Source organism: Callithrix jacchus, chromosome 16, assembly GCF_049354715.1.
Source record: "Callithrix jacchus isolate 240 chromosome 16, calJac240_pri, whole genome shotgun sequence".
Taxonomy (NCBI): Eukaryota; Metazoa; Chordata; class Mammalia; order Primates; family Cebidae; genus Callithrix; species Callithrix jacchus.
In genome coordinates this window covers 78,451,538-78,471,959 of record NC_133517.1, presented here as the reverse complement: position 1 = coordinate 78,471,959, position 20,422 = coordinate 78,451,538, and the positions used below count along the sequence as shown (strand labels likewise).

The 20,422-nt window shown below is 37.1% G+C and overlaps 2 protein-coding genes across 3 annotated transcripts in view; one reads left to right on the top strand and one right to left on the bottom strand.

The window, feature by feature from the left end:
- COLEC10 (collectin subfamily member 10) overlaps positions 1-20,422 on the top strand; it is a 513,203-nt gene that overhangs the window by 322,020 nt on the left and 170,761 nt on the right. The gene's annotated exons all lie outside the window — the stretch shown is intronic.
- TNFRSF11B (TNF receptor superfamily member 11b) overlaps positions 1,893-20,422 on the bottom strand; it is a 28,060-nt gene continuing 9,530 nt past the window's right edge. Inside the window, exons 2-5 of the mRNA XM_002759271.7 lie at positions 11,188-11,557; positions 7,021-7,212; positions 4,854-5,078; positions 1,893-3,121 (exon numbers count right to left, since the gene is read on the bottom strand). Coding sequence (XP_002759317.1) covers positions 2,733-3,121; positions 4,854-5,078; positions 7,021-7,212; positions 11,188-11,557 — 1,176 coding nt within the window. The 3' untranslated portion in view covers positions 1,893-2,732. The remainder of the gene's footprint in view (positions 3,122-4,853; positions 5,079-7,020; positions 7,213-11,187; positions 11,558-20,422) is intronic.

Genomic DNA, 20,422 nt, shown 5'->3' with positions numbered 1-20,422 from the left:
ATTTAGCCTTGACGCTATGAACTTTCAAACTTTTCTTAAACTTTGTGGAGTTGTGTAGGCCATTTCATTTTCTGCAAAGAACTTTGAAGGAAGAATTGGTGCTGCTTAAGGACAAATGAAGGCTGTTAGTTTACTCTTGGCCTTCTGCTTCTACCATAGGATTTCCACCACTTTTGTCATGTGCAGTATTGCAGCAGTGGGATGCCTGTTCCCCAGGTTAGAACTTCTTGACTTCACCTTCACTTTTAATTTTTCTGGGTTTTTGTCTGTGTGATATTTACCTAGGCATAATCTTCTATCTAGGTGGCCATAACTGATCTAATTTCGCAAGTCTGCTTTCAAAGGGATGGTCTGTGTCAACTCTAAATTCTAAGTCATAGTAGAGTGAAGAAGAAGATATAGACGAGGAAGAGATAGGAAGTAGTTACTGGGCCCTGTTCACAATGATATCTTCTTCTTGGGAAGTGCAACTGATAAACAAGGACAGACCCTCAATTTCCATGTCTTTATGTCAGTCTCAACTTATGAGAATTAGAGTCTCTTTCCTGGAAATTTGGAATTTAGAACTAAAAGATACAAAGATGTTTGACTAGGAGAAAGAGCTGTAACTTCTGCCCCAAAGGACCAAGAGTTCTGGAGAGGCCTGTTTTAGTGCCTACTAATCTCCATCCTCCGTTGCTAGCCTCACTGAGGTGTGGCTGGGTTTTTACAATAGGAGGCAGTCTCTCCCCTCTTACCTCAACTTCCTATTCTGGGAGTAGAAGGAACCAGTGATAGTGAAGATAGCTAGTTGCTATGTTATGGGTTTTAGTTGCATTTGGCTATAAAACAATCTTTTTGGGAAAAGTATGTGGGAGAGAGGACCTCTTCCCACAGGCACATTGAGACAGATCGCAGTTGGTCTGTGATCTTGTTTGCAAAAGATTCTGTTGGTCAAATGCCTAAAGATAAAGGTGAGATGGCCCTTAGATTGTACCAACTTAGCTAGCATTGCTAAGCAATTGTTGCACGCTGTGAAAATAAAAAGTTTTGAGCCACCACCCTCCACCCCCAAAAAAATATTGATTTTGCTCTTTCTAAAGCTTGGATACCATCTCTATTAGAGTCCTGCAGGTGCTGCAGTAAATTACCACAGACTGCACGGTTTCAAACAATACAGAGTTACTTTCTAACAGTTCTGATGGCCAAAATTCCAAAATCCGGATGTCAGCAGAGCCCCAGTCTCTACAGAGGCTTCAGCAGAGTGGGGATAGCCCATTGCTGGCTGCTCTTAGCTTCCTTGATTTACAGCTACATCACTTCCACCTCTGCCTCTGTCTTCACATCATCTTCTCTCTGTTTGTCTATTCTGTGTGTCTCATAAAGATACTCGTCATTGGATTTAAGGCCCACCTGAATAACCCAAAATGCTTTCTTCATCTAAAGATCTTCAACTTAATTACAATGACACTTTTACTAAATAAGGTAATGTTCACAGATTCTGGGAATTATGAAAATATCTTTTGGGCGACCACCATTCAACTCAATCAACACACTACTCTTCCAATTATTCTTTTTTCCTTTTTCTTAAACTAAGCAGTGCTAGTTTCTGTTATTTTCTGTCAAAAAAGTGTATATAGTTTGGTGTCTCAAGGTTGGTGACAGCAGTTTTAAGTGGCTTGCACTATCTGTAATCTAAGGCTGACTTCAGAAATTCTCCAGATTTAGTGTAATAAGTATTACTTTGGGACTTGCTAACAATGCAAGTTTCCACTCTCAACGCCAGAGTTTTTCAACAAATTGGTCCGGGAATCTGCTTTTTAAACACTTCCCAGGTGTTTCTAGTGAAAACAGGGAAATTAGGAAAGCTCAAACCCATTAATGTCCCATTCAAATAAAAGCAACAGAAAAAGCAATAAAAAATAATTTGAAAACTTTAATAATGTCAATTATATAGTTATAAGACCACAAAATCTTTTAAATAAAGTACATTCAATTTCTTAGAGCATCTAATATTCAGATAATTTATATTCATATACTTTCCAACATTAAACAATTGACTAAATAATGCATTTCCTATAAAATGATATTACAGCTTATGCAGATAAAATTATAAAAATACTTTACACAGAAAAAAATGGCAGTACCTATTAGAAAAATGCTACAAACTTCCCATTAAAAATATATATTTTATCTCTTTTTTCATAAACATAATATAATTTTTTCTTTCTAAAATTAAGTCTTATACCATTTCTTTATAGGATGATAATATGTACAAACCTTATATCTGAGTGAATATAAATAGCAATACTGTAATAGTGTTACAGATATATTAGTAACTTTTACAGAAAAAAATATGGCTTTCTAATAAAAGCCTCTAGCATAGCTGAAGTCTCAAAGCTGTTTAAGTTAGACATTCCCATATTCAGTAAGGCACAATGGAGTCTAGTTTTTTTGTTTGTTTGTTTGTTTGTTTTTATTAAAAAAAATTTTTTTTATTACTGCAAGCAGTAATAAAGGAAAATATAGTCAGTAGATAATGGACCAGATCTGACAGTTTGATTAACCATTTGGGGTTTATTTGGGGAGATAGTAGTTCTTCTCCACATCATAGTTTCTTTTAATGTCCTGTGGCAAAATCAGTCATTGGTGATGAGGAAGAAATCACTGAACCCCTCAAGTGCCTGAGAAACAGTTTACTCATCCATGAGATCTGGCCAATTGCAAAGAAACAGCCCAATGGCCATTTCCAATTATAAGCAGCTTATTTTTACTGATTGGACCTGGTTCCCTATGATTTCTAAAAATAACTTCTGATACAGTTTGTACATTGTGAAGCTATGAAGGAACCTGATGGTCTTCTTTAAACTCTGAGTGACAGTTTTAGGAAAGTGGTACGTCTTCGAGTGCTTTAGCGCGTGCATTAGGCCCTTCAAGGTGTCTTGGTCACCATTTTTTATTCTCCACAAGCTGAGCAGCTTCAGGATCTGCTCACTGGATTTGCATGCCTTTGTTATTTTTTCAATGTCTTCTGCTCCGACTTTCTTTCCCGGTAAGCTTTCCATTAAGCTACGAAGCTGCTCGAAGGTGAGGTTAGCATGCCCGATGTGCCGCTGCACGCTGTTTTCACAGAGGTCAATATCTGCATAAAGCAAAAGCCCAAAGAAGCATTCGCGTCATTTATATTCATCCAATGCCATCATAAAACCAGCCTGAGGCAAAAGGTTGTCACAGAATTTCATAATTATATTTCAATGGTAACCTTTTCTTTTTTTTTGAGGGGTGTTAAGTGACATCATTTATTTCCAAGAACTGAGATAAATATCATTTTTTGTTATAATAAGATAGTATGCTATATATTCTTGGTGTCCAACAAAACTGTGGGTGAAGCCCCTAATTTTGAAAATTAATGGTAGAAAATAACACACATCACTCTGTTTTCTAAGAAAAGCTTGAGAAATTAAAACCCTAACATTTAAGAAAAAAAGGGAAGTATTCAAGTTAGCTTTGTAATATAAACTTTCATTAGTAGGCACTAGTTGATAAGTTCATTGCTCTAACTAGTCTTTAAAGAAGACGCATAGCACTAGAGGACTACCTCCATGAAGAGGATGTCTGCAAACCCAAAAATATGAGGTCAAGGAACTGAAGGAAACACGCAGTCTGGAGAATATTTCAGTAATAAGCTAGGATGTAAAGCTAAGAGGAGGAACTAACATTTCTATTAATGGCATGAGTCATTTAGTATCTGTGAGCTGTAAGGCAAATCATTTCATCTTTCGGGGCTAAAATGTCCTCATTTATAAAATAGGGAATTTGGTTGCTTCCAATTTTAACAGTCTCTGATTTTCTCTTTTCTTTTGGCTTCAGGGCTAATTATATGTTCACAGAATACTTTTGGTTTGCCCAAAACAGAATAAAAGTTTACTCTTTGCATAAATAAAAGTGTTCAACTCTCAAAGACATTGGTGTCCTAAAATCTATTGCCTAGGTTTTAGATACATGAAGTTTTGGGGTTCGTACAAGACTATGCAAGTCACTTAACTACTGGTGAAGATCAGAATGAATTTCTTATTGACCCTGTCTGCATTGTGGAAATCCTCCATCCTTTTTCTTCTAGCATGTCCTCCCAATGCTAACTGAAACCAGAACTCTTTCCATCCTGTGTCCTAAAGCTTACAGTCCACACTGGATGAAACTCATTTTCTTCAGATTCTTTCCCACTTCTGTCTCTTTTCTCTTTATTTCTCTCTCTCACCATTTGTAAAGGAGAATCTTTATATAAACCTATAATATGTGAGAATGTTTCGCTTCAAGTAGCTTTTTCCTACACAAGTCTCAAATGCTTTTCAGACTTTATCTCATTAATCCTCACAACACATGCTATTAAAATGGTAACTTTAATACAGGCCATATCATGAGGATTAATAAAAGGATATTTATAAGATACATAGAGCCTACCTGGAGAGAATTACCAAGTAAATGCAGCAGAGCTTCTTGGTGGAGATGCAATGTATGTTTCAAAATGGTTAGAGTTTCTCCTTGGTCATCTAGAGAGGGTGTTTATAGAAGAACTAAGGGATCTGGCAGCATATTCCCTGAGATATAGTCCTGACTTAAAATGCATTTCTCTTATCTTAGAGTATTCAACATACTTTACAAAGAAACTGGGGAGCAGGAGTGAGCATAAACCCTTTCATAACTGTTTTTGGAATCACATCTACCTTATCAGTTGATGGAAACTTTCAGTCCAACAATGATTCCAACAGGGAAACGTGATCCATACAACTTAACAGCCATGCAATCTTGCTCCTGATTTATGATAAATGGGTGTCTGATTTCTGATTGATCTTTTTATTTTTAGATTATCATACCTTGGATGATCTTCTTGACCATATCTTGGTCTTTGTTTTGATGTTTCCATAACTTCAGCAGCTGGAAAGTCTGTTCTTGTGAGCTGTGCCGTCGTTTTATCCTCTCTACACTCTCTGCATTTACTTTGGTGCCAGGCAAATTGTCTACCAAGACACTAAGCCAATTAGGCGTAAACTTTGTAGGAACAGCAAACCTGAAGAATGCCTCCTCACACAGGGTTACATCTAAAGAAAGGTTAGAAAACCAAGAAGATTTCCTCAACAATTGGATTTCTGAAAGTCTATTCAATACAAACTAAAACCAAAAAAAGCCCACACAATTGAATTTTGCAAGATAAGATATGCTAAAATGCAACGTTTGAATAAAATCAAGCCTCTGTTGGCTAGTCTTAGTGGCGAAGACCAACTGAGCTCATGTGCCTTCCAATGTTCTCTTTCGGGCATTATTTTCAAGAGAAAGTTAGTAAATGTCTAATTAGAATGAAATATTGCTATAAATATTTCAAGTTACAGTAAAAAATTCTTATAATTGAATACAAATATTAACATTGTTAAAGGTTTAACTATTGCCCACAGGGAACTTCAAGATAAATGTCGAAACAAATATCACGGACTTTAAGGAATTTGGACAGTAATTTAGAATAGTATGTTACTTTATGCCCACATCCAGACACATAGTTTCACATAGTTTACATTTGGAAACAAGGCAAGAGATAGACACAGATATATAAGTAGCCATTACATGGGAAAATAACCAAACATAAAACTATGTTATTTACATAGGCATTACAAAGCCAGAGCATATGGGTAGCATAAGTATGTTCCAAAAAATGGGAGTAATGGGAGTTTGTTTTAGGATTCATTAGACCTGGCTTTGAATGCTAGTTCTGCCTTTCCACTACTCATATTTCATCTAAAGCAACTTACACAGTGTTTTTGTAAATATTAAAGCCTCTATAGCACAGTACTACAGAATAAGTGCTTAATAAATGAACAAAGTAAATTGAAAAGTGAATTAAATTAACTAAAGACAATGGTAAAATTTGATCAATCCCTTTAATACCCCTTCCTTCATTCTTTTTTTAAGATAAGAAAACAAAGGCTAGATGACTTGCGTACGATTTCAATTACACAGTGAAAAAATGTTGGAACTGGGTTAGAATCTCATTTATATATCAATCTACATTCCTATGCTTCATAAACTTCTTTGTAGTACAAAAAACTATTTGGGGAGAGTCAAGCTGTTCATATCATTGCTTGATTAAACACAAAAAAGAAAATCATTTTTAGTGTGAGCATCTTTGAATGAAGGTCTGATATTAGTCTAGTGGTGGGAGTGACAAGGTGACCATACACACCATCCTGATGAATTGTCATCACTACCGTGGAAAGCATTTGAATAACTAAAGATGATTTTCTTTTTTGTTTTTAATCAAGCAATGATACTAATGATCTGTATGCAATGAAAAGCTTAACGCAATCAGAGTAGCTTGGAACTTCCATGCAATAGATGCACTAATACCATAGATAACAAAGCCAAGTACACATTTCTAATTTGTCTTTTTTTTTTTGAGATGGCTCTGTTGCCCAGGCTGGAGTGCAGTGGGATGATCTTAACTCACTGCAACCTCCGCCTCCCGGGTTCAAGCAATTCTCTTGCCTCAGCCCCAGGTAGCTGCTACTACAGGTCCCTGCCACCATGCCCAGCTAATTTTTGTGTTTATAATAGAGACAGGCTTTTACCATGTTGATCAGGCTGGTCTTGAACTCCTTCCTGATCTCAAGTGATCTGCCCACCTTGCCCTCCCAAACTGCTGGGATTACAGGTGTGAGCCACCACACCTGGCTTAATTTGTCATCATTGCTATATCACTTTGCTTCTTAGCTGCCAATTTATACTTTAGCCCTTTGCCCATGAGTAAGATTTGATTTCAGTGTGAAAGGAGAAAAATTCAAGCATTGAGGTGTTATCTGTGAGAAGATGACTTTTTGAGAGATTCTGAGTTGTAGCTTTAGGAATGATTCATTGAGAGTAGCCTTAGCTAGTTAAGATTCAAGAAAGGGAGAATGTGAGTTTGACCAAAAATGTGGACAGAGACCTTGTGTTCAACTCAGAGAGAAATGATACTACAAAATCATACAAAGACATATTTTGGAATGTAATTACCTATTCCACATTTTTGAGTTGATTCATTGTTTCCGGAACATACATTGTCATGTGTTGCATTTCCTTTCTGAGTTAGCAGGAGACCAAATACACTACAATTTGTGTGTTTTCTACAGGGTGCTTTAGATGACGTCTCATTTGAGAAGAACCCATCTGGACATCTTTTGCAAACTGTATTTCGCTCTGGGGTTCCTACGGAAAATACCAAGCAATTTAGTACCTTCTCACATCCTTTCCCAGCAGATGCCTTCTTAAAACAGTTGTGGAAAGACTTTTCACTTGTTTTTTACTGCTAGTATTATGTTGTACAAAACTCTAGGCATTTTCATTTTTCACTTCATTAGACAGAGAACAAAACTTCTACCATCATCCCCTTTGGCAGTTTCTTCTCTTTGTAATACAAATGAAAGTCAGTTTTCTCGTTATCTACAAAAGGCTCATGAAAAGTGAGAGGAAAGGGAAGAAGGGTAAGATGTTCATTAGTCCTGCCTCTGCTGAGTGGCAGTAAGGCCTTGTTGTCAACCATATTCTTCATACAATTATTCCTAGAAAATCATCAAGATAACTGCTGTGTGTCTGCTGTAATATCATTCTTCGAAATTAGTACCCATTGAATGCTGCATCATTAAATTCCAATCAGTTCCCACTGAAGTTCTTTCTTTCCTGAATCCTAACTGTGAAGCAACTCATAAGTATGCTAACCTTGAGAAGTAAAAATTTACAACATTATAATAAACTTTTGAAGGTGGCAATAAAGTTGGCCGCTGACTCAAAAGCGTACGCCTGCAGTTAAGCTACATAGTAAACGGAAGATGATATACTATTTGCTTAAACTGTTTAAAAGAGCAGAGTCGTTAAAACTTCAGGAAGGGTGACTGCAAGGGCATTTTACTTCATGATGGAAAGATATTTGATAAATTTGAAAAAATCATTGGCAGGAAAATTGAACCAGTCAACAACTAACAACTAAAGGTGCTTTTAAAAATAAATATCTTCAAACACTTGACTATATTACGCGTGGCTAGATCAAACATTCCAGTGTATCTGAATATGAAAATATCTCCATCTAGTGTAAGCTAGTTGAACAGATTTAGACTTCAATATTCATATGGAGATTTTACAGGCTAATTCTGGCTTATACAATATAACACATAGGAAAGAGACAAATGAAAGCTACAAAAAGTTATTTAACTTTATTTATAAAAAGTTTCAACCTCCTACCTCATTATATCTTCTACCGAAACCAGAAAATAAAAAAGGGGGCAAATGGATTGGTTCTAGTTTCATCTCCTGTCTCTTTCCTTTCTAAAGGGATGGATGATTCATTGACCTGTAAAAATGACAAAGGGCTGGCAGAAAAAAAAGAGCAAGAGGGGAAACCATAGCCTCAAACCTTCACAGATTAAATGTTATATCCACCATTGCAGTGAGAGGTTTTTTTTGTGTTTGTTTCTGTGTTTCCTTTTAGTACTTTTCTACTGCATCCTACTCCTTAATGGAATCCAACTCTACACCAAATTCTGTAATATCATAAGCAGAGGTTATTTGGGCAGGGATTCCATTGTGTTCTTTCATTACGAATTAACTATAAATAAGTGACTTGGACACCTGGAGCCAGGTCTCCCTTTGTTGACTAACATATACTCTGCATGAAGAAGAATCTTCTTTGAGGGGGAAGGGGGATGGAGGCTCATCTGTGTCACCTAGGCTGGAGTGCAGTGGTGTGATCGCAGCTCACTACAACCTCAGCCTCCCAGATTCAAGCAATTCTTCTGTCTCAGCTTCCTGAGTAACTAGGATTACAGGCATGTACCACCACACCTGGGTAATTCTTGTATTTTTAGTAGAGACAGGGTTTCACCATATTGGCCAGGCTGGTCTCAAACTCCTGACCTCAGGTGATCCACCACCTCAGCCTCCCAAAGCATTGGGATTACAGGCATGAGCCACCATGCCCAGCCTAAGAATCTTGTCATTCTTCAGATACATATCTGTGGCTTGAGTCTTCTCATGCATCCTAATGATAAGATCTTATGTGTCAGATATTTCTTTTAGGTAAATTAGCTATTTAAGTTATTTAACAGAAAGACTCTAAGAATGATAGAACTAATGTTTCATCATATATTCAGAGGCTTATCTAATGACCTTCCTGAGCATGACTTCCCTCTTTATAATTGATAGTGCTTTTTATGAAAAAAGATCTATCTAAGTAATGATTCTTTTACCTTATTACTATCAGTGGAAATATTAAAATTATAACCTGGCTGGCAAAATGTGAAATAGAATGATGGGGGAATTTGGCTTTACTATTGAGAATTCACCATGCTTGCTATAAGTAATCCCACAGGAATTAACAGAATAAAGTAAATAAAACATGGCAAGTAGACAATCTGATTTCAAAACAGCAGCAGCAACAAAACAGTTATTAAATACTTTATAGAGTAACATCGCAAAGTCTTTCCTTCTCTTTGGACTGGAAACCTCTTATTTCCCAAGAGGAACTGCTGTGTGGGTTTTTAGGGAGGGAGAGGTAAATAAATCCCACTGTGGTGCCAGTATACGCAGAGTAAAATGTTTACTTTTGTTCTGAGTCCTCTGGCCGCCTGCTTACTTCATTCTACAAACAGATTTTCATGTTTACTTAAGAAAAATCCATGCTATTTCCATTATTTTTCAAAATTTTCTAGTTTCCAAGCTGTATAGCCCACATTTAATATTTCTACACATACAACTTACTGAATAAATTAAATAGATTTGCTTTTATTGGCTGGTATTCTGCACCCCACCCCGCCCACTACAATTTAGCTTAGCTTTTGAGTCCCAAGTACCAGCCAATAAAAAGTAGGAAGTGTCACCAATTCCAGTATCATCAAATACTTACACTAAGAGGAATTTTAGGGGACTGTCATGCAATTTGCACCTTCTGTGATTAATTTTGTAAGATTCACTATTTGAGAAAGTGAATAGATTTTAATTTTTGAATATGTTTCATTTGTATGCCTTTAAACCAAAATTCTTGGTCATCTAATAATTTAGACTTTGTATATCACAACTTTTAAGAGTTAAAGTAGTTACAAATAATTAGCATTGAATACCCTGTTGTTCTCAACCAGGAGTGATTTTGTCACCTGATGACACTTGACAATGTCTGAAGATATTTTTGGTTGTCACATGGGGGAAGGAATGTGATTGGTATCTAGTGGCTAGATTCCAGGGATGCTGGTAAAATTCTGCAATGCATAGGACAGCTGCCCACAAAAAAGAGTCCAGCCCAGGAATCTAGATATTTCTTAAAATATCAGTAGGGCTGAAGTTGAGAAACACTGCTTCAAATTGAATCATCAGAATCTATACTGGTTACTTCCTCCATCTACATACTCTTAATTTTCTCAAGCTATGAAAAGTTATAGACTAAACTGAAGCTTCACAGTGTGGTAGAAAAAAAATGTGCGTTGCTGGTTTAAAAGATTCAATACACATGAGCCCTAACCTACGCTGTTCAAAATGCAAAAGTGAAAGTACTTTGTTGATAGACAAGTGCTTCCTCTTGGCTTGACAATCTGTTTTGTCTGAGATAAAGAATAAGCTCATTGAAGAGATGCTGCTATAGTCTTTATCCTCCCAGACACTCAGCTCCCATGCTAAAGGGAGAACTAGCCTTGTTTTTAATAATAAAATGCAATTCCCCTTACCATTCTCATTTTTTACATAATTAATCATAACTGCTTATTGTCAGCACTCCAGAGTCTCATTAATATCAGCGTAATTACTCTCTTGGTATAAATTAACATTTCTGATGTTTGTCAGAAAGCAATCCAGTTTGAAGGTGTCCATGCTGAAGTGAAACATAGAGGTACAGATCAACTATCAACAGTGCAACTCAAGTATGTTTCTTTAAAAAAAAAAAAGCAATTCATCATGCATCTCATAAGAGAGCAATTTGCTGCTTTTAAGATTTGTCACTAAACTGTCCTGTCATGGCCAAGTATTCCTCTGAGCAATGGTCCTTTGGAAGCACTCCAGACACACAGTACCTACCAGGCAGGTTCCATTACCTTTGCAATTTGCTATCCTATGATGTCATCAGAAGAAAAGTGTTCTCCTAAACTGTCGCAACTATCTGACTTCGCACGATCCTAATTAATTTTGCTGCACATTGACACGTACCAGCTTGCACCACTCCAAATCCAGGAGGGCAGCTCCTATGTTTCAAGCAGAACTCTACCTCAAGGTAGCTCCCTTCCTTGCATTCGCACACGCGGTTGTGGGTACGATTGCACTCCTGCTTGACGTACTGCAGCTCCTTGCATACAGGGCTACAGTATAGACATTCGTCACTGGTGTGCCAGCTGTCTGTGTAGTAGTGGTCAGGGCAAGGGGCGCACACAGTCTTCCACTTTGCTGTACAGTGTTGTTTTAGGTAGGTACCAGGAGGACATTTGTCACACAACAGCTGACGAGAAGTTTCTGGGTCATAATGAAGGTACTTTGGAGGAAACGTTTCCTGGGTGGTCCATTTAATGGAGATGTCCAGAAACTAGAAGGAGAAAGGAACACAGTGGCATATTAGCATGAAAACAGGGCTGTTCTTATGTGCAATAGTATCATTTGACTCAAAAAGTCCTGTATTACCTTAAGGCTAATGAGATGCACCACAAAGTAACCTTAGAAGCCATAATTTTTGCCTCCAGTAGCTTAATCTCAAAGACCAACAGTGCAGATAGCAGTAAACATATTAGGTAAAATCCAGGCTCAAAGACGACTGGAGTAGAAAGCTCATCAAAATAGAACTTAAAACACTTAGTTGCACTGCTGAATTACCATGTGACCTGAAAGACACTTTGTCATTTTGGGTTTCAGGATTATCTCTAGGTGAGTAAGTTGGATTAACTAGAAGTTCTCAGAAGAGCTACACCAAAATCACCTGTTAAAAATGTAGATTCCTGGGATTCATGCCCTTAAGTCATCTTATTCCACTGATGTGGGATTGGGCCTGGGATTTAAAATACCTACAGTTCTTCTGACGACTGGGGTGCATGCTAAAAATTTCTCTTTTAATTTATTCATTTGACAAATAATTGCCCTTAGTATTTTCCAGGTTTTGTTCTGGGTACTTGGGATGCAGCTCTGAATAAAATAGGCAAGGAATTCTGCCCTTATGAAGTGAACAATCCAATTAGAGAACTAAAAATAATACATTATAATAAACTCTGCAAGTATTGTTAAAGAGAGAGCAGGTAAAAGACTGAACACATGGAGAGGAAAATAGGGAGATTGACATTTCTAAGCGGGGTGGTCATATTGGGGACTAAAGGATACCTCTTTTAGTTTTCCTATTCTAAGACTTGTTGATTCCAAGAAAATACTGAAGAGTTGGTAATATGTGAAGGCACATGATTATAACAGTCATTCCTATCATTCATTCATGCAACAGATATATGTTGAATGCCTACTAGGTGTCAAGCACCAGGAATATGCTGGTGAGTCAGACATGACCCCTGTTCCCATAAGCTTGCAATTCCTGAAAAAGATTCCTCAAATTTATGGTTGACATTTTCTCTAAAAATCACATTGACCAGCAGTCTCGACATCTAAAAATAAAATTAATTTAAGTAAATTAAACGACCACATCTCTTCAGGTATAATGGGATAAATTTCAGGGAGAAAGCAGGGTTCAGAAGCTTCCATACATAATGGCAGGAAGAGGCTTGTGCAGTAGGGGAAAGAGGACTTCATGGGCTAGGGTGCCACTCGGAAGAAGAGTTTCAACTGGCTATTCTATCTTATACTTAAGATTCCCCAGTGGGCTTCCAGGGAGCACTGGAATAGTTCTTCAGACTAATTACAGGAATCACACACTCAGAAGAAACTGTTATTTGTGTGGGGGGGGTGGTTTGTTTGTTTTTGGTACAAGGATCAACACTATTTTCAGGCTTTGGGAGGTGGTAAACAATAATTTTTTCCGAACTCTCTTCTTTGCAGAATTCAGGAAATCTCACAGAAACCCCCTGACCTGGAAAAAGCATGCCAAGCTAGGGAAACAGCACACCCTTTTGAATTAGAGATGGCAAAGATAAAGAATGGCCTTTTTCATAAGCTTCTGAAAATTTTAACTGAAGTAACTTCATTCACTTCTTACGGGAATATGGCAAGCGTTTGGGCTGAATTGACCTAATATGAGTTGATAAACCAAAAGAGAAGAATAAAACATCTCATCCAGAGTCACTGACCTTTTAACGGAGACAATTTTCAAGAGAGGGAGTGTTATAATGTAAGGAACTCCCAACCAACAATATGGAAATTCAGTGCAAGCTCAGAGCTGCTTCAGTGGTCTTTTCAGGACATTCTCTTGACCTGAGAGTTTCTAGTGAAAGCATGTTCTTGAATTTTCCTGAGGCTTTGAATTGTCTCAGGGGGAATGGGTTGTCACTAGATTCAAGAAATGGACCAGTAGGGAGAGGCAGCTCTGGTTTGCTCTGAAATCTTACAGAAATAGATGGAATCTATTTCTTCATTCAATGCACGTTCATTGAGCAAACACTATGTACCAGGCATCATGGAGGGAACTTAGCACGTGGCATTCACAAAACACAAATGGTCCTTGCCTTCAAATTCAGAGCTGAGTGAGCATGTAGGCAATAATAAGTAAAGAAATAACTACAACAAATAATTCCAAATAATGAGCAGTGTAATGAAAGAAACAAAGCAAGATGACACGTCTGACTTGGTTGCTAGTTTGTCATTTGAATATATGATGGGACATCTTTCAGGGCTCCTTGTATGGATTTGGCTCCAATATTTCTAAAATTCTCAATATTATAAAATGAGCATTTCCTGATTCGACTTGCAAAAATGTGAAAGTAATGAGAAATACGATTTTCTCTTGCTATTCACTTTCAATTTCCTGGAAAGCCACTTTTGAGAGTTCTGTTTGCTTTCGAGAGGCCTGGCTTAGACATCTGGAGGGACTCCTTTATCTTGAGTGCCACTGCTAAGTGAGTCACATCCTGGTAGGTAGGAATCCTGAAGTTTTCCCCAGCAGAACTTCCCACTGCTGGGGAAGTTTCCCATTTCAATATGGTTCAGGTGTGCCCATTTGTTCATCAACATGGACTCTTCTCTCCTGTACCAAAAAACGAGGATGGGATGGGAAAACTCCACACATAGTGCTTGTGTTCTTCATTAGAAGAAACCATATAAATACAGATATAACCAAGAACACCGATGTAATTTATATTTTTCTAGGTATTTGGACATGATATTGTGGGCTTTCCAAAACCATGTTTTGGAAATTCCTTGCTCTTTCTTAAAGATACAGGGAGGTTGAGGTGAAAGGAACCCACAGAGAAAATAAAGAAATAAGGTCAATGTAAGAATTAGACGGTATGTTAATGAAGGTTATTTCTCCAAGGCTATCACATGGAATAATCATATACATTTTTAAAACTTGGAAGCCCTTGAGAAATTACAAACTTGTTTTCAGCAAGTTCAATTTGGCCTCTGTGTTTTAGTTGAAGATTTTCCACTTTGGTAAAAAGGCAGACTCTGTGTGGCCAAAATTGGATGTTTAGGTCTCAATCTTCGGTTAGCCCCAATTTCCACACAGAATTTCTGGAATCAGTTACTGGACAGAGAATAGGCAAGATTAATAGAGCTCTTCTTCTCAGTACTTTCTCTTGGTTTCTTCTGCTTATTTCCTGGAAAAGCAATGAAAAAGATGCCACAGGACAGGTCATCTTAACATTGGCTACAGCTCTTTGCCACTTGATGATATTTAAAACCTAGTAAGTGTTTAAATATTCATTTCTGTGTAAAATGCAGTCCCCTGATAAATGTCTACCCAAGCTGGGACACATGCATAGGTGTGTCTGTGGAAGCATGAGGTGCTCTCTCTAGAAGGCGCTACTCTCAGATGGTGCCACTGTACTCCAGCCTGGTGACAAAGCAAGACTCTGTCTCATAAAAGAAATAAAAAAGAGGCAGATACTCTATTTTTTGTTTTATGCTTGACTTTTAAAAAAGAATTAAATGAATTTTTCTGTATTCTTTCTTTCATCCTCCCCCCATTCCGTGTCTACCCATCATTTGGTATAGACCACTTAGGCTTGAAGAGAATCTGAAAGTCTTCTAATCTAGCACTTCCCATCAGTCAAGGATTTCTTTCTGAAGCCTCCATTCTTCTTTTCTTGAAAGGACAGTTGAGGTTGCATCTCAGCTAGCTTGTCCCCTCCTTGCTTTCCATCTTTAATGTTGAGCCAATGTTAAAGAATTTTCCATTTTAAGTTTAAGCATCTTTTCTCATGTATCAAATGCTAGCAGACCATGCTGGTAGGTAAAGATGGTGGGTGAGTTGAATTAGCTGTTCTCCAATGCCTTTTCTACCTCTACCATGTATTATCCTTTGGTTTCCTAGTTTAATTACCCAGTGAACTTGGAAATAAATGTCTTGTTCTAACCCCTTTCATACTTCTTGTTCCACCTTGTTTTATTTGTGAAACCCGTCTTTACAGCAGAAAACATCATCTTTTCAGATTCACCATGCCTTCCATTCCCTCTGTAACACCACCCAATGCCCCAGCCTATCAGTTATGCCTTCCTTCTAGCAAGCCAGCTCATGCTTGATCCTATCAGTGGACTTGCATGCTTAACAAAAGTCAGTTCTGAAACTGTTCATGCTAGTTGTACTTATAACTGTAATTGGGTAATTCAATTAAATATTACCTAACCCAACAAACATGAGTGTGAAAACATAAATCATTTTCCAATGAAAAGTAAATGGAATGCTTTGGAATGACTTGATAAAAATGAAGCCCTTCCTCAAAATAAAACACACGAAAAACAACCTACTGTAGAATTTGGAATAGGCGAGATAACTGTTAAAACAGGGAAAACTTCTAGAAGATCATTTAATCAATTAGTTTCATAAATATCTTTAAGTTCCAAAACTGAATGGATGGATAATAATTATAGAAATGGGTTTGTAACAAAGACAGCGTGAGACTTAGCAAACACAGTCTCCAAGAAGACATTTAGTTGTGTCTCAAAATACAGAAGAACGAATGCTTACTTAAATGTTTTAAGTCAAAATGAAATATTTAAGATCTATGTATATGATTTTTATTAAATGTGCTTAACTGATTTTTCAGTTATTCAACTGTTTGTCACAAACATACTAATTTCTAATGATAATTCCCCATATTTAAGAAGTAGAAAAGTGTCATAATGGTATATGCAGGAAGGAAAGAAGGAGTATTTTGAACATGGAATTCTGTTTTGTTTATTTCAGTTTTATTTTTATTGTGACAGGGTCTCACTGTGTTGCCCAGGCTGGTCTTGAACTCCCGGGCTCAAGTGATGTGTCTGCTTCAGCCTTCTGAAGTGCAGGGATTATAGGTGTCAGCCACCACACCTGGCCTGTTTTGTCTGTTTCATTCAAGCATAGATATATTAAAGCTACTCTGTGCCAGACAGCGGAATAATAAACAATGTATATAGTATTTTGGTTTGTATCTACTTTAGAATGTTTAATCATTATTGTTATCATTAAGTCTCCACCAGCTATAAAAATGAGTCAAGGTAGTTAACTTGTTTCACAACACAGTAATTAGTGCAGGCAGAATTCAAACTTAGAGCATGTGCCATATAAAATGAATTTTTGGTCACTTCCTTTAATGTTTACCAAATGCTTTCTCTTACACTACTGCCATCATGCATAGTCCAAGAGTAAGCCCTGAAGTGCTTAGTTTTCATTTACTCTCAAGTGCATAGAGTTAAAGATCACCAATGTTAGGAGATCAATCACAGCCTTCCTCAAGTCCACATATACTGACCTTGACTTTTCTTTGTGCTAAGACTAGCTCTTGTCTAAAGCTACTGAGTTGAAAATTTCTCAGATCACAATTGATTTGACTAGAGAATTCCACTGATAAGCTTCTTCCTAAAAAACAAAAGAATATACTTCCTCCAGCCAGTTTGTTTTTGCATTATGCAATGCAGCCAATCCCGTACGACTGGGCTTGCTCTATGTATGCAGAACCATGAGTGACACAGTGGGTTTCCATTTATGGAAATTCATTAAAAGAAGCCCACACAAAGCCTGAAATAACCACTTGGTTTGGGAGTTCCTTTTGTGATCCCTCGTCATGATCTTTGCCGCAAAGAACTATTTGAAGACTATCCAGAGTTAGCTAAACTTCTGGTCAGTTTCAAAACCATGTCAGTTTACAGTTTGTCTTAGCCAAGAAAGGAAACATCCAGGATATGAACCATGGTGAATGTACTAAAAATCTCTTGTAGTATATGTTATGAAAGTTATCAAAAACAAACTATTTTCCTGTGAGTGTCGTTTATTTGACTTTTTATAGTCTTATATTACAGCTCCTCTCACCTTTTCCTCCATTCCTCAAATAATTCATTTATTCATGCACTTATTGAAACAACTGCTATGTTCTGAGAATATGCGTAAGTGATGGCGTTCAGTAAGTTAATGTAAACATGCATCCCAAAGCCAGTTCTGATACAAAATATTCACAAATCACTGCAAAACAATTGGAGGCATAAAAGTGGAGAAAAAAGAGCAATAAAAGACTCAACAGAAAACCCGTTGGAAATTGTGAGGGCACTGATAATGGAGAAAGAGGGGGAAGGAATAGATATGACATGTTGGCTGATTCATTGGGAGGAATGGTGCTAAGAAGCAACTGAAAAGCACACACATAAATTATAGCCAGTAGGTATGTGGTCTTGCCATTAATTACTGACAGCAGGAAGAGCCAACAGTTACTGAGAAAGAGAATGAATTTGGTTTGGAACATCTATCTGCCTTCTATGTGAGACGCAAGTGATGATGTCTGGTAGACAATTAAAAGTATGTATTGGGAACTCAGAACAGAAAAGCAGCTGAAGACACAGCTTTCATAGTTAGAAGCACATAAATTTCTCTAGAAGCAGAGAGAATGTAGTGACATTACCCAAGGAAATTGTGTACAAGCCAAAAAGGACAGAAGTGTTAACCTTTGAGACTTATAAACATTTGTGAGGTAGAATGAAAAAGCGAAGGATTAAAAAAAGTAGAGATAACACAGAGAATTTCAAGAAGGATGCTAAATGGGTAATGAATATGTAAATTCTGAAAAGTGCACAGCCTGGCAATTTGATCCATGAGAATTAACAAAAGCACTTTCAGTGGGAAACCTGCATGTAGAATATGCATGCCACAATTACAAACTGAGCTCCCCCACCACTTATTAACCATGATATCACCTGTATAATGTGAATAAGCCTTATTTTTACTTACCTCAATACAATTGCTATATTTCAGATCAACAAAGGGACATAAACTTGATAAGAAATAAGAGTCAGACAATCATGATACATCATTACACATACTAATTACATAGGAGGTAGGCACTGGGAGACATTTCAAATCAGACTCATTTCTGGAGACATTTTGAAGGTTCTTGTTCTGTATGAAGTAATACACCTAAATTGTGCCATATGTTCATTGTCCACCTGTTCTTGTCTTCAGGAAAAAGCACCTTGGACTTGTTGATAAAATTAGTTTCAGTATTTTCCCAATTGGCATCATTTTCTTGGTGTAGGACACATGACTCAAGGCAGTTCCAGGACTTTGCTTAGAATACTCAGCTAGAAAACAATTTGCCTCCATATTTCTTAAATACGTAGCATGGTGTCTCATACATGGAAAATATTCAATATATCTAACTATTCAAATCAGTAGACATATTGATTATGTATCATTAGGATCATTGGAATTACATAGATGCAAATAGTCACCATGTAAAGGATACATTCGAAAGGACAAGCACAAAGCCTGCAATTTTCTCATCTGTGAAATGATAGTGATGACAGAATGTGCCTAAAGGAAGAAAGTTTTTAAAGCATCTTTCATCTCACATGGTGTTTTGTATCTACTGCTCCATTTGTTCTTCATTTACATTTTAAAGGTGAATGTGTGAAAAGAGCAGACAATTCATGGGAGAGGTTTATCTACTGCTGCCAGTTCCCCACCTGAGAGTCTACCCTGCTTAATAGTTTTCACAATAGCCAGTAGTTTGGCCGAGGATTATGTCTCTAGGTAAGGCAGGAAAGGCAAATGAATTAAATCTGTTCATCTATACGGACCTGATTTGCTGCCAACCACTTTTCTAGGAGAAGGGGGGAAAAGAAACATAAACAATTATGATTTATTAAGTGAGTCACTAGGCCAAATTCCACACTATTTTGCTTCCCTTGAGGCTGAAGAACTGTATTCAGGTAAAATATAACTTTCAGTGTATTTTTGTTCCCTTCAGAAGTTTCCTTTAGTTGTATGAAGGGTTTTAAATTAATTAGCAATACCTTGTTTGTGTTTGGAATCAATCATAATTGTTAGATTGAATTTGCGTATGATGTTTCTTGCTTCTTCAGGGGAATTTTATAGATATTTAAAATTTGAGAGATTAACAAATGAAGGCAAAAAACAACACCAACAACAAAAAAAAACCCTCGGAGAATAGAGAACTTTTAATACAGGGATATGCTTAAAACTTTCCAAGGAGATACACAAAAATTACACTTATTTTGGTTCATACATCTTAATATTTCTTCCTTTCGGCTTCTGTTAACCATCAGATTTGAGAAATAGCATCAAGTTTGAAAGCCGATTCAACAGCAGGGATGGACGAATTTTTCATTGTAATTATCTCATTCAGGCCCACCTGATGAGCACAAGGATAACACGACTACTTCAAGGTCTTCCAGATACAGTCCCTGGCATTCTGGCTCAGAACTGGCAATGCATTTTTGTATGTTGATATTTTTGAACATCATTTTTAAATTCCATTTTATCTCTACAGTTGCTTTTATTTAAAGAAAATCCATTGTTCACATTACCTTATGAATCCTTTTTGGTTATTAATGACCTGTATTGAAGCCCAATCAATATAGGACAATGGGCAGCTGGTGAAAGTTAGATAGGAAAAGCCATGTGGTGATGAAATGGAATAGAAGCTAGAAGAAGACATGGACTAAAACAGAATCCAGGTTAAACCTGTAGATATCTACTGCATGTCTATGATGTGTGAAATATCATATTAGAAGCCTTGGGTGATATGATGACTAGTAGTAGCTTAGTATACTAGAATATTATCGTATAGTGGGCTCTATACTCAGCCCTGTCTTCACATGCTATTCTCATCCATCCTCTGCAACCACCTCTAATGAGATATATTATCCCCATTTTACATGTGAAGAACCTGAATCTCAAAGAAGTTGAGTGACTTTTCAAAGGTGTCAGAGCTAGCACACATTAAAGCTGGGATTTAAAACCTATCCTGTCTGAACCTATGCCTTTAACAACTGACTTTTCCCTTTGGGAACTTGCAATTTATGAAAAAGATAG